The sequence below is a fragment of the Watersipora subatra genome, chromosome 6, assembly GCF_963576615.1.
Source record: "Watersipora subatra chromosome 6, tzWatSuba1.1, whole genome shotgun sequence".
Classification (NCBI taxonomy): Eukaryota; Metazoa; Bryozoa; class Gymnolaemata; order Cheilostomatida; family Watersiporidae; genus Watersipora; species Watersipora subatra.
The window spans coordinates 26140056-26154386 of NC_088713.1; the positions used below are offsets into that span (position 1 = coordinate 26140056).

The window sequence follows — 14331 nt, forward strand, 5'->3', positions numbered from 1 at the left end:
CATAGTATGATGCTTGGAATCTGAGTTATTTATTATACATAAAAATAATCTGTACATGGAGAACTAATGACACTGATTCCTTTGTCATCGTCATTGGTTCTATGGATTTGTCCTATTTTCGCCTGACACTCGCGTCATTATCGTCGTTGATAAATATAAGTGGTAAGCAATAGAATAGGCGGTAAGAGCACACAACACCGCATATGAAAATTGTGACATCACAATTTCCAAGCCTATGCCAGTAAACATTTCTGCGGTAGAGCTCTGGGGAAATCCTATAAACACCAACCAATGTCTGTCACACCATGGCAAACAATAGCTCATTCGAAAGCCAAGACTCTGATGTATTGAAGAACACAATGAAAAATGATGTAATTTATGTGCTTTAAACACTGGACCTGAAACTAATGAGCAGTTCTAACAACTACATTAATTTGTCCAGCTATTTATATTAAGAATATCTTAACTATCGATATGTTAAAAATCTAAAATGACAGAAGGCTGAAAAAACTTCAAACATCAGAAATAAAGAAGGAGTGGCTCATCATATACAGTAGCTCTGAGGCTATGAACCTAACAGTTCTGCTCAGGAACAGTCTAAATCATTAAAAAGTCAATAAAGGTTGTAGTTTTATAGTATTTATCTCTTTATACTTAGTCAAAAAACTTGGTAATTGTCAATCGCTTTGTTAATAATGGTTTATTAGATTCATTCATGAGTCATCAATAGAGTAATCCTCTTTTTATTTTAGTATAGTAGAAAGTGACAGGCGGCAGTTAACTCTAAGATCACAGATACAATATGGACTTAATGATCGCATGCGCTTATGAATGTCTTTTTGATATTTCACACCAGCAACCCTCCAAGGCACATGCTTCAAAATCAAGGCTTCCATGCCAGTAGCAACCTGATATGTCTTTTGATGTAAGAGCTAAGAAAGTTTTCCCTTTTCTAGCCAAAATTTTCAGATTCTAATTACAAGCTTTACAAGAATTAAAAAATACATAAATTTTATTCAAAAAACTAAAATATGCAAAACAAACGTGTAGTACAGTACATACAACACAGTATGGTCACCCCTAAACGATGATAGAAAATGTAAATATCCATATTCAGTTATTCATATACCTATCTGCTTTAACTGTAGCTGGTCTGTAAGTTTCAGCTTTGGCAAATGCTCTTGGGAGATTTTGTCGAGCTGGGCCTTTAACTCCTTGAATCCTCTCACAATCGCTGCCTAAACATAGAGTTATCCTAATAGAATCGATAGAAGAAGGACAGAGATATGTAATGTATAAATTGGTAAACTTACAATCAGTGCATCTATAGGAGAACTGCCATTACTGAATATAAACCCAGACAAGTGGTGCCTGAGGAACAGGACTGATGGTAGATGAAGCAGGGATAGAAAGGCTGAGATTGTAGACCAAGCCATGGAAACATACAAGTAAGGAGAGCTAGTGGACAGCACACAATGTATGGTACATTAGTAATAGCAAGTTCATAGACTCAGATACATTGAAGGAATGAAAGGAGCAGACAGCTGATAGTATGAGGTCAGTAGGTCATGAGCAATAAGTCTAGGAGTCTTATGAAGTAGATCAATCCTACTCAGTAGATCAAAATATGGTATGCAGCAGATATGCTGACACAAAGACACGGATCCACTGGATAAAACTGACAAGTACAGAAATTGATGTCAATAGATACATGTACAAACACAACTATCCACACATGCTCAATAATATATATGCATATCAATACAACCACCTCAAACACCTCAAGTACATTACTACACAAGTACTGGTACATACATGTTCACCAACATATTCACAAACACTCACATACAGTTAGTACAATAATTCATTCACATTACTGAACTACTGAATAACAACACTGCTTAATAACTTACTGGGGGATGACTCTTGGTCCCAGTTTCAAGCAGCTCTTGATGGGTTCTCAGGCTATTCCACTGCTTGAGCAACACATCTTCGACAAAATCCACAATTTTAGTTTGTGATTTCTGGTGGTTTTCCAGCACCTGTTTCTCAAGTGTGTCATATTTGACTTTAATCGCATTTAGCTGTAACAGAAAATAGTAAATGGAAATAATAGAAAAGCTAATAATCAGGAGTTGTAGCCTCCTTGTCATACTAACACAATTGCTTCAGTATCACAGCAACTACTTGGTTAAACCTGAAGACGAAGAGGAGATAAGTTAAAACAAAAGCATAACATCTTTCAGTAGCTATACAGTGCATAATATGGTATAGGCTGCTTTTTACTGATATAAAAAGAAATTAGATGGAAAATTGTGCCATAGATCCCAATTAGCGACATTATAAGGTGGGATATTCACTCTATAATAAAAAATTATCAGATTCCACCAATATCTTGTTGTCCGCAAAAGTCAGCGTGACTGCTCTTGCTGCAACCACTCATTCAAAATGATGGTTTCATAAAACAACAGTTTGTTTCAGTGAATACCAGATAAACTACTCCTAATATATGCTGCTTTTGCAGTTTCTTAACATATTTATTAATAAGTATATAAAAATGTTCTGTCAATAGAGTCTGTATTAGTTACCTTAATAGAGTAACTGATAGATTTTAAGTACTGATTTTACGAGCATGAAACCTTGTAGCGAGGATAATATTTACAAACCTGACTCTTTCTGGTTTTACGAATAAGCTGAAGCATGCTTTCTGTTTTAGCATCAAAATCCGACTGAACTTTGGATACTTCTTTGAAGAGTTTTTCATATTCCTCATCCTTCTTTGCACTCTCTACTGTTATCATAGTACTCAGGAGGGAGGCAGCCAGATCTTCAAGCAACTGGAAGTCGTGTGGTCCACCTGTGTAATATTATCTTAGCTGTTAGTAAGAAACAAATCAAATAGAAAGTATAAATATGATACAAACCTCATGATGTTAGACAGAAGGCAGTTGTTGGCATAGCATCACGTACAACAAACTTTTATATGAACCTGCTGACTATATGTGTGTTGAAACCAGAGCCGCTCTCAAATCATGGTGATTTGAATATTTGAATATTTGAATATTTGAAACAAATCATTTTGTACTGATTTGACACAAATGATGATTTGATTCGATTTGAAAAGTTTTGGGAGTAACTTGACTTGATTTGAAGTTTCGGGCTGATTTGAAGACTTGATTTGAAAAATAATTCAAATCACATCGCTATTGATAGCCTTGTCTTCTGTAACCAATCGAAACATTTTTACGACATTTGCGAAGTTAGCCCAAACTTTGGCAAGAAATGCGCACCATCAGTACCGAGGCTAAGCAACCGCGTGTGTGTGTCCCTCTACAGAAAAAAGAAAAGGACCGTGTGTCGTGTGTGTAAAAAATCAACATGAGCAGCTCTGGTAAATTGTGGAAAAGGCATGTTTGTAGTTGTGGTGCTGGCATTGAATACTTTGATGTCAATTATTTGATTGCTAGTAATTGGTTGTGACTAGCCCACTCTAACCTCACAATCACTAGTCAAAATAAAAATTACTTGTGCTGTGCCTACGGCATGAATGAATGAATATAGTATTATAATATATAATATTCTATACAATACTATTCCATGCCGCCGACACATTCAATATTCACAGTAATGACAATGTTCATGAATATAAATATGCATTATATTATTATTGGGTAGGATTTAATCAATAAAATAAATTAAAATTTTATTTGTTATATCAAATTCATTAGAATAATATTAAATAACATTTTGATTTAATTTATTATTTTAAATTATAAACGAATAGCATAACAATAACATTCTATCCAAGTAAGTATAATAAATGTAATATTTATATATCATACATATTTTTAACATTACCACTTATCTATACATTATTATTATATAATTAATTATATTATATGTATAATAATATAATTAATAATATTTTATACACAGTCACTTACTTACTAAGTGAAGTATAATACTTAAAACTGAATTTCGATTAAAAAGGACGATGTACAGAAAGAGGAAGTCACATGCACTCAGCAAATACAAACATGTGTTAATGAAGATATGTTCGCTGATTTTTTGAATAGAGCACCTTTAGCTAGTACAAGTAACCTGGATTCAGTACAGCAGGAGATTGAAAAGTATATGGCAAAAAGCAGATCTTCTTGTAACACTCTAAGCTATTGGCAAGGTGAGACACAGTTACTGAGGCTTAGCAAGCTGGTGCTGAAGGTCCTTTCAGTACCAGCTTCATCAGCTCCCATAGAACGGGTTTTTAGTAAAAGTGGCTTCATCATGAGGCCACACAGGAGCTCCTTGACATCTGAAAACTTGCGCAAGCTAGTTTTTCTACAATGCAACAAGTGTATTTAAGTAAATGTATTAATATTATGTAACTGTTGATTATAGGCTCAATGCTTAGTTTCGTTTCCTTCAAGTTCAAGCCTCAGTAACTGAGTTTCACTTGCCAACATTTTCAGGTTTTATCTTATATTTGTATCTTATATTTTGTAACTTTAAACAAGTATCTAAAGTTGTTTTTTTACATTTGTACATTCTTGCTTAAAAGCTTCAATAAAAGCAGTCACAGCCATGATCATAAACTGTTACATAACCCTCCACTCATTCATTGATGTATCCAGCCAATGGTATGATGTGCTTTGCCATGATGTTTTAATATACCTCGTAGAACAAAGAAAAAAACCTTATCTAGTGATGATTTTAGCATACATAATACATATAGTGGTACAGAGATACAGCAATACTATTCCTATCCATAGAACCCAAAACGGACAGGGGGCAAACCCCTACCCTTTCCCCCTGGTTCAGGTCCAATGGATAGGAGGAGTACAGGCTATGCCGCTACAGCTACACTGTAGATTGATCATATTATGTAATAATCGAGCAAACAATTTGAAAGAGTATTTCAAATCATTCTCAAATGATTCAGGATTTGAATTCGTTATTGGTCTGATTCGATTTGATTTGCTTTTCTTCGAATCTGCTGACAAGGGTAGGGGATTTGATTTGGTTTGTAGTTTGCTGGATATGATTTGATTTGATTTGAGTCATAAAAAAGTCATTTGAAAGCAGCTCTGATAGAATATGGTACATAAATAACATAATGTTACGTTTTATTGTAGATCATCAATACTAGATAGGTATTTGTTACTTTGTGAGTATAGGTAGTGAATTACAACCATTGAAATCAAATTTTTCATCATAATATCCTTTCCATCATTTTTTCATCGTAGTACCCAAAATATCATTCTTTAGTTAGTTTTCAGAGGGTGAGAACATTAATTTGTACTAAGTTATTTTATATAGGAAAAATTGATTTGAGATGTGAATAAATTATCATATGAGCTTGGTTCCGGATCACATTTTCTTAAGCCATTAAGGTATTACTGTTTTCGGTTTGTCTAAGGCTCCTACTCTGATAATTACAGTGTCGATATCTTATCGTTGAACTCATTGTGTGGATAACTCCTAAGTTTATGACTTTAACCAGGCTTTCAATTTAAAACTGATATTTTTCAAAAATTGTGAATCGAATTTAAAGCAGTTTTAACTACCAAACTCACCGCTAGCCGCTGCCAAGCCCTCTTTGTATGGCTTCACACTCTTATAGCACGCTGCACAGTTATCCATCAAGTAATTTTTGTTGAGTTTGACCTTTGTTTTGCAGCCTTCGACCTGGTTCCACTCACAGGAGTGACAGGATATAGGCTGTCTTAATCCTCTCGCTGCTGTCAGTGTGACTAGTAGCACTACTAGCAGTCCTGTCATGCTGTCCTGACTAGAATGTAATGAAATGAATTAGCCTGGTTAGCCTGTTCACCCAGTTCAACTATCACTGCTTCTATCATTGTGATGACGCGGATTTGAAATTGTGCGCACTTGGAGCTACCTTGCGATAAGTGTTACAATGGACGTGCAGATTAACATCAGTGCTTTGTTAAACAAGATAAAGAGTTTCACACCAGAGGCTCTTAGCAGCTACTCATGTCTCATTCAGCAGCCAGCTTTCAAATAGGAATGACTGAAATATGGAAAATGTTTAACATGGAATAGCTTGCACGGCGATTTCTCTTGCATCGTCCGCATTTGGTGTTTCTATCTTGTGCAATCATGAAACATTTGATAGAAATTTGTGTGTAAAAATATTCAATTATGCGAGATAGCCTGCTTCTCGGCAGCAGCCTTGTGTTTGCTTAGTAACTGCGCAGTTAGAAATGTTGTAAATAAACACTGTTATGTTGTGTTCTGTTGAATCATCAACAGCACACGTTACATGTTACAACAGCACAGGTCTACATTGGACAAGGTCTGCTGCATACTATTTTTAAAGCACATAAATTACATAATTTTTTTATTATGTATTTCAATGCATCAGAGTCTTGGCTTTCGAATGAGCCTATTTTCAATACACAAGGAATAATAGAACTATGAAAAACAGGGTGCCAAAAGTATGTCCTGCAAAAAAAACACTTGGTTGCGGTTCTCAAAATGTGACGTCATAATTATTATTTAGCTTTAGGTCATCGATCCCTTTTGTTGCCATTGAGGCTGCGCTTTTCTGTGACAATCAGTGCTCTTAAACCCAGAGAGCGCTACTAATACACTAGCATTTTAAATAATCAACAATGCCCGGGGATCGTGCTAACTTCCGACCAATACAAACACATATTCTGGGTTAATAGATTTTGGGTGTTTGTTAGAGTTTGCTTTTTTCATCCTTTCATTCATTTTAAACATAGTAAATAGTATCACATTGTTTTACATGATGGCATTGTTTGTTCCATACAGAAATGTCGAGGAAATCGACCCCGAGGCTGCTTGTGATGCAAGAGGTGGCGGAAGAGAGACAAAGAGTAAGTGAACTTGATTAATAACTAATTAGTAATTAAATATAAAAAAGAATAAAAAACTTGAAATATTTATATTATATTATTATATATTTGAAAAAATTATATGGTAAATAAAATACAGGTGTATTGGATAGGGAAATTAATCACTTCGTGTATGGTTCTAGCTTATAGGCAAATTAATTTATTTACAGTAGGCTTCTCTAATCTAAACAAACCCAGAGTGCAGTGAGTCAACCCCAACGATTGATTTAATTCAATTGACTTCAACAACCAAATGAAACAAAAACAGAAATGACTACCAACAACATACCTGGTTGTTACCCACCAATGGCTGTTCACCCTCTAATCAATATAGTTACTAACAATCATTTATTGATCGTAGGAGATTGAGAAATATCAAGATGTAAGAAGATGGTGCCACTGTGGACATTGTGCCTTGATGCCCACTAGAGCCCAGAATGTATGCTGTCAAGAACATGCTGCAGCATCAGAGAAGATTTTGACTGGAGACAGGTTAGTGCCAATTTAATGGTTATCACTAGTATTGAAACATAATGGTTGCTCTTGGCTATACCCCGACAGTACTGTTTCTTTTGTATGCGGGGATTGACATGTTTTGTTGTTTTCTCACTTTAGTTGCATAACAATGAATCCGGGAGTGGAACAACTACTACAGGAGGCACCTCTAGAAATGTCTAGGAACCAACACCTGGTATATTATGGTAAGCAGTTATTATACCTGTTGCCTCTCGTCTCCTGTAATTTGATATAATAGCAGTGATTATATTAATAGTTTATAAGCACATTTATTACTGATTATCTTTTATTTCTAGATGACAATATGTTCTTACTGGTGAACCAGTGCCACAAGAAGTAAGAGAGAGGCTCTTTGGCTATCGAAACCTGGTGTTCTGGCTTTATCCTGGACTACGAAGACATGAGAAGCATCCGCTTCCAGCTTGCATGTACCACTATGTACATTTAAAATTTCCTAACACTGATAATAAATTACTTTATAGTGAACATCATGAATGAATATAGTGATTCTGTTGGGCATATACTGATTGCCTTATAAAGAAATTCATCACATAGCTGTTTTTATCTTCTAACTTTAAAAACATAAATAAAATACATTAGGAAACTAAAACAATTCTTTTTCCGCTTAGCAGTTGTCTAGTTTGAAGCCTCATTGTTGGTGTCAGTCTTTTCTTGGTAGTCGTCTTCTTTGTTGGTGCTGGAGTTTGACCCTTGAAAACAGTAAAACTACTTTAAGGTTGACTTGCAACAAAATTTACATTACAGTTATTTGGTATCAAAGGATTCGCCATGTCTTACTCTATTGTGTTGTAGGTGCTAAATATGCGGGAATGTGATTAAAAGCTCTTAAAAGCTCAAAAACGAACAGAAAATCGCAGCCACACGAGACCGCCCTAGTTTGGATTCGTTTTCCAAAACGGCTAAAATGTGACGTATGTGTGTTAAAACGGCTAAAATGTGTGCGAGATGGTTTATGGTTACACTTTCATGCATCCTTATTCGTCGAAATATTTTCACAAATATACTTCACGCTTGCAATAAAAACCATGTCTATTGTTCTTACGCGTCTATTTTATCGGCATCGTAATGCTGCAACTTTGAGCACTGATATCTCAAAACATAGCATATAAATATGTTTAATTTTTTAAATTTAGCTTGAACGATTGCATATCATCCTCTGACAAAAATGATGAGCCTTTTGGTCCGCTATGATGGTCGAAAAATGCTGTAGAAGTTGTTCGCGCCATATGGCGGGAATTATAAGTCACATGATCAGATAATTTTAGTTTCAGTTCAAGTTTGATCTATCGCAAATAACAGATACGCTTTCTCGTATTAAACTTGTTAATTTCAATTCGTCATAATCTCTAATGCGCCACATCGTGTTTGTGCAGCTGGCAAGCTGAGAAGCACCTTTTTTCTTGGCCAAGAGCAGAGAAAAGACCAGACATTCACCGGGCGTGGAGCAACTGGGTGAAGCTGGATGTGACAAACTTTATTTATTCGCCTGCTTACTCTTACCTTTGTTTTCGCCATTTTAAAGACGACATGTTTTCTAACCTGTTTGCATACTCCATATGTCACCAAAGCATGTGAGTAATTTATTTTATGAACCACTTGTATTAGTAGTAGTAACTCGGGTTATTTTCTAGTATTCTCCTAATACCACTGTATTAATCTATATTTAATATTACAATATTAATGTCATTTAATTGTCATATGATATTATTAGTATTTTATCTTTTTAATTGTGTGTATTATTCTTATAATAACAAAACTAATTCATACTGCATATCTATCTGTAAAACGTAATATATTAATCTATAATTGATAAAATAATGTTATAAGTTTCACGATTAATTTCGCCAACTTTCTTAACCCCACTCACTTATAGATATGTTATATAAAATAGTTATTGTCATTTTCTGGTATCATCGTTAATAGCATATTAGTATTATTAGATGATTGTTATTAGTATTAGATGATGAAGAGTTTGTGCCAACCACTGAAGACTGGGAAGAGTTTGAGCGCTATAATGGCCAGCGTCAAACACTCTCCAATTACATGTAAGATAGAGCTGAACTTAACCAAACTTGACAAAATATAAAGAATATCCATAGAGTTATTACTCACATTTTTATGTTTACAATATCATGGATTCTGATAAGGTTTGGTAAAATCTGGGTCATGATTGCATGGCCATATATTTATTCTTTTTCTGATCAAGCAAATATGATATAATAGCAGGAAATGATGTTGTACAAATCTCATTGCAAGTCAACTATTGTGTTGTGATTTCAGACCCGAATCCTCCTTCAAAGAGGAGAAAATAGTAGTAAGTGTGACAGCACTCCAGCGACTATTTCACCGTCACGCCTGCGCCCTCCCCTGCTCATTCACAATGGTGCGAGAAGGCAGATGGGTAGAGTTCAAGGTTACATGTGCCTCCAGTCACCAATCGTACACTTGGGAAACAACTGCCAGGGTGAACAGAGATCACGTCATCAACCCCCTGCTGGCAGCTGCATCACTCTTTTCTGGCGGATGCCTTACGCAGAACCTCCGTTTTCTGTCGCTCCTGAACATCGCGATACCAAGCCACAGCGTTTGCCTCTACCAACAAAGAGAATACTTACATAGTGTGAGTGTTAATATTTACCCATAAACTTGGAAAATGTGAGTAAAAGCTAGGCACACTAATTGAATAACGACATTTAGAAACAATTTTTTTCTTGAAATGAAAATATGTTATCCTTCAAGCGAAATATATTATAATTTGAAATTCTGATTCTTCATCATAATATAACACAAAAAGGGGGAAGAGGATTCTACATTCTTAGACTAATGATAATGATACAAATTAATCTTGAATAATGAAGTTTTACAATATTTTACAGTGTATTGCTGAGCAGTACACCCTGCATAACGAGGAATTGATGGCAGCAATCGATTGGGGACTTGATTTGGCAGGTGACGGTAAATGCGATAGTCCTGGACATTGCGCACTATACGGGGCCTACACTATGATGGATCAAAGCTGCGGTTTAATAGTCAGCAGCCATCTTGTCAAGGTAAAACTTTGACAGTTTTTATTTCACAGCCTGACAAAAACCCAAATTTTTTAGTAGTTATCAATACATAAACATGAAGTTGCTGATCTAGCTAAATAATTCATTCAAATAATGTGAAAGTGATTGTTGGTCGTAACTTTTTTTACTTTGCAGTCAACGGAGACTACCAGCTCTAACGCCATGAAGCTGGAAGGCTTCAAGCGATGCCAGTCCGATCTAATTTCCCACGGCCTGGGAGTGAGGTCCATTACAACGGATGTTGTTACAAAGGTTGTGTGCATACCGCAAGCTTGTGTTTTGGCTTATGCCGCAAATTCGTCGCAGTGAGCGACTGCCTCTACCTGCCTGCTTGGTGTCTAAGATTCGAGCTCTTTTCCCACCAACGGATGATGAAGAAAAGTTTGCAGACTTGCAAACAAGATTTGCGGCATAAACCAAAACACAAGATTGCGGTATGCACACAACCTTTTCCGAGCATTTGGCGATGGCTCTCCAAATGGGAATAGATTATCTACCAAAACAATTATTGAAAAACAATAATTGCTGATCATCAAAATAATCTCGATCTTTATATAATAAAATCATAAAACTAATAAACTCTACTGTAGTAAGTGTACAAGCCAAATATAACAATTCTCCTTGTGTTGCACGAGTTCAGAATATGTGTGCTCAACCGATGCCTTAAATGTGTAACACAAGAATTGTAGATAATGCATGACACATTAGCATAGCTTTGGTGTTATTGGCATTAAATGAAAATCCAACTCACTATGATATCGCAGGTAACTATTCCACCCCAACTCAAGGGGTGCACGCGCCACAAGTTCGTCCACCCGAGGATGCATACGCAGGCATTCATGCTCCCCATGGTCATGGAGACGATGCGCAAACTCAGCATCATGGCAGCACAAACATTCATCAAGAGATGGCATGTCTTGACAGCGCTTGCAGACACACCACTCTGTAGCCGGTGGTATTAGCTCCTAAAGAAATGAACAGATATGTCTATGCAACCATAGCTAATACATCAGGTCGATGTTATCCAACAGTATATCAGTGCAGCACTAGATTTAAGTATTAATATTGTTAATGTTGTCATTCGAAAAAAATCTGTAATTATTTTTTCGCAATATTGAAGCGATAATTATCATCATTAAAATCATGTATATATATAATAATATTCATTCTATCACTCTCAAGCTAAAACTATTACTACTAGCTAGCTTGGCACATAAGAGCTGGCTAGTGGCGGTGCTTACTTGCTGGGAGGTTTGATTCTGTTGAGGATCTTCTTCAGATAGAGCGTCAGGCTCGAAACGCCAGGGTCTTAACTCTTCAGAATTTGACAGTTTTTATGATCGCAACTCAGACATGAATTGTCGAACAGAATGGTCAAGCTGAAACTGTAAAGTAGCGAGCATCTATATTTGATACGGGGTCTTAGGTAAAACCCGAAGTGTTTATCATAAACTATTGCTACGATAAGTTTGATCTTGAGCTTTTTATTGGCCTTTCAATTCACGCGAGGACATCACGTGACAAGACAATAACCAAACGGCGCGGTTACGTCATCGAAATCAAGAGATTCCAATCTACGGCGGCTTTTTGTTTTTGAGCTTTTAAGAGCTTTTAATCACATTTAAATCACATTGAATTTCGTTCAACCTTTAACAACTGTGTGCTACACGCTTGCCAAACCATCACATGTACAACCTGTCAAGTAGGCATCCTTTCAGGATGCTGTTTGTGCTCTTGTTAGCATTAGTTTATATTATTTCTTGTCTTTGGAGAGAGGATGGCAAAACTAAAGATAATATTCAAGTTATGAAGCTATTGATAGGATTGCTTTGTATATGACAGGAATTTCTACCCGCCTTTTGTCAACTTCAGGTGTGGGCTCTTGTGAAAGTAGTTGCTGTTGTAGTAGTATTATTATCTGAAAAATTCGTATCACTTTCCATGTTGCTTTCTAAATATGATTATGCTTCAATAAATATACTGTCATTGATAAACTGTCAACCTCCAGTGGCGTGGCCCTGGGACTATATGTAATTTGCATTCTCACGAGATCACACAATGCTTGAAATTAATTAGCCTCAGTTGTGCCCCTCAACATCAAATAAAAATATATGGCTAGTGCATAATATCATTGTAAAAACATAATATGGTGCTTGGAAATTGAGCTATTCATCAAAGAAATAATCTGTACATAGAGAGCTGATGACACTGATCCCTTTGTCATCTTCATCAGTTCTCTTGAGTTGTCCTACCTTCGCCTGCCTCTAGCGTCATTATGGTAGTTGATAAATAAGTGGTAAGAGCACACAACACCGAATATGAAAATTGTGACGTAATAATTCACGACCTATAACACTGAGCATTTCTGCAGTAGAGCTCTGGGGAAATCCTATAAACACCAACCAATGTCTGTCTTACCATGTCAAACATTGGCTCATGTGAAAGCCAAGATATTGAAGAACCTGAATACAGTCATACTTCGACTTACGAGCTTAATGCATTCCGAGACTGCGCTTGTATGTCAATTTACTCACATGTTGGTGCAATATATTTATATATAGAGCAATTAAATATATTGATCGGTTTCCATACTCCAAAAAATGCAAATAAAACACTCAAAACAAAATATTGTAACAGAAAGAACTTGTTGGTTATTGTCCTAACTTACCACATGCTTTCAAAAAGCAACAAATAAAAAATAATGCAAGAAGTTGTGATTAATAAAAATGTAAAATTAAATACATACAATAGCAGCTAACACTAGCATTTGCCAGAGAGGGATATATAAGTTATTCTTCATTACAACAGTTGACTTTGATAAATTTGGATTTAATCAGTCTTAGCAGACAAACTTCGAAGCAAACCTAAGCAAACTTAGAAGCAAACTTTCATTTTTAACTGAACATAACTAAAATTTCTTCGGCATTCCTAATTTTAAGTTGCTCGCTGGTTAGCTAATTTTTCCTTTGTTTCGCTTTCACGTCTAGCCGGCCGTTTTAAGATAATCCTATCTAAGGACGTTTGTTTTTGTCGCCCTTTCAACATGTTGCGATTAGGGCGAACACAGGTGTCGTCACAAAGGGTTAATGCACGACCACTAGCCAACTTGCCCGAATGTCTATTTTTATAATTTTGATAGATAGCGCCGGCCTTTTCACGTAGCATTGTTTCAGCTACGCTGTTACCGGCCAATTGTTTATCATTTATCTGATGCTTGAGCAGTCTCTTCATCAGCGGTCATGAAGATCGCTGCGCCGTTTAAAAACTATGGTTTGTCCTTTTGCGAACTAAATGCCCTGAATATAATCCTTGTGTTTGATAATTGTGGATGTATTTCTGTCATATTGCTGAGCTAGCTCAATCACTCATACACATTTCGCATATTTTTCAATAATTTTCCGTTTAATATCAATTGTTATCATTTGCTTTTTCTTTGCATTATCTTTTATTTTACTGGCAAACTTTCGGTCTACGCGCAGTACTTTTAATTCACATACTTCTGCACTGAAAATCGCCCCAAAAAAATCATTGTCCAAATGTATTATAACCTGAGCAATTAAAAATACAGAGTGATGCTGTTCTCATAAAACACCTCCGGCATACTTGGCAACTGACTCACGTGCTCGTATCTCAAAACATGGCTCGTATGTTGGTGCTAAAACTTGCTTGAAGGCTGGCTCGTATCTCAAGTTTCTCGTATGTTGGAGCACTCGTAAGTTGAAGTATTAGGTACTGTATAATAAAAACAATTTCGTCCAGGAGTTTGTGTTCAATATTTGTTATAATTAAAAAATATGATAAGTTTTTAATAATGGTTTGTTTTGTGAGCTGACCTTCTAACCCTT

The 14331-nt window shown here is 35.9% G+C and overlaps 1 protein-coding gene across 1 annotated transcript in view; it reads left to right on the forward strand.

Moving 5' to 3' along the window:
• The first annotated feature begins 7291 nt into the window (after positions 1–7291).
• The window catches only part of LOC137398942 (uncharacterized), a 61814-nt gene continuing 54774 nt past the window's right edge, over positions 7292–14331 (forward strand). Inside the window, exons 1-2 of the mRNA XM_068085108.1 lie at positions 7292–7373; positions 7497–7582. Of these exons, the coding sequence (XP_067941209.1) occupies positions 7300–7373; positions 7497–7582 (160 nt within the window). The 5' untranslated portion in view covers positions 7292–7299. The remainder of the gene's footprint in view (positions 7374–7496; positions 7583–14331) is intronic.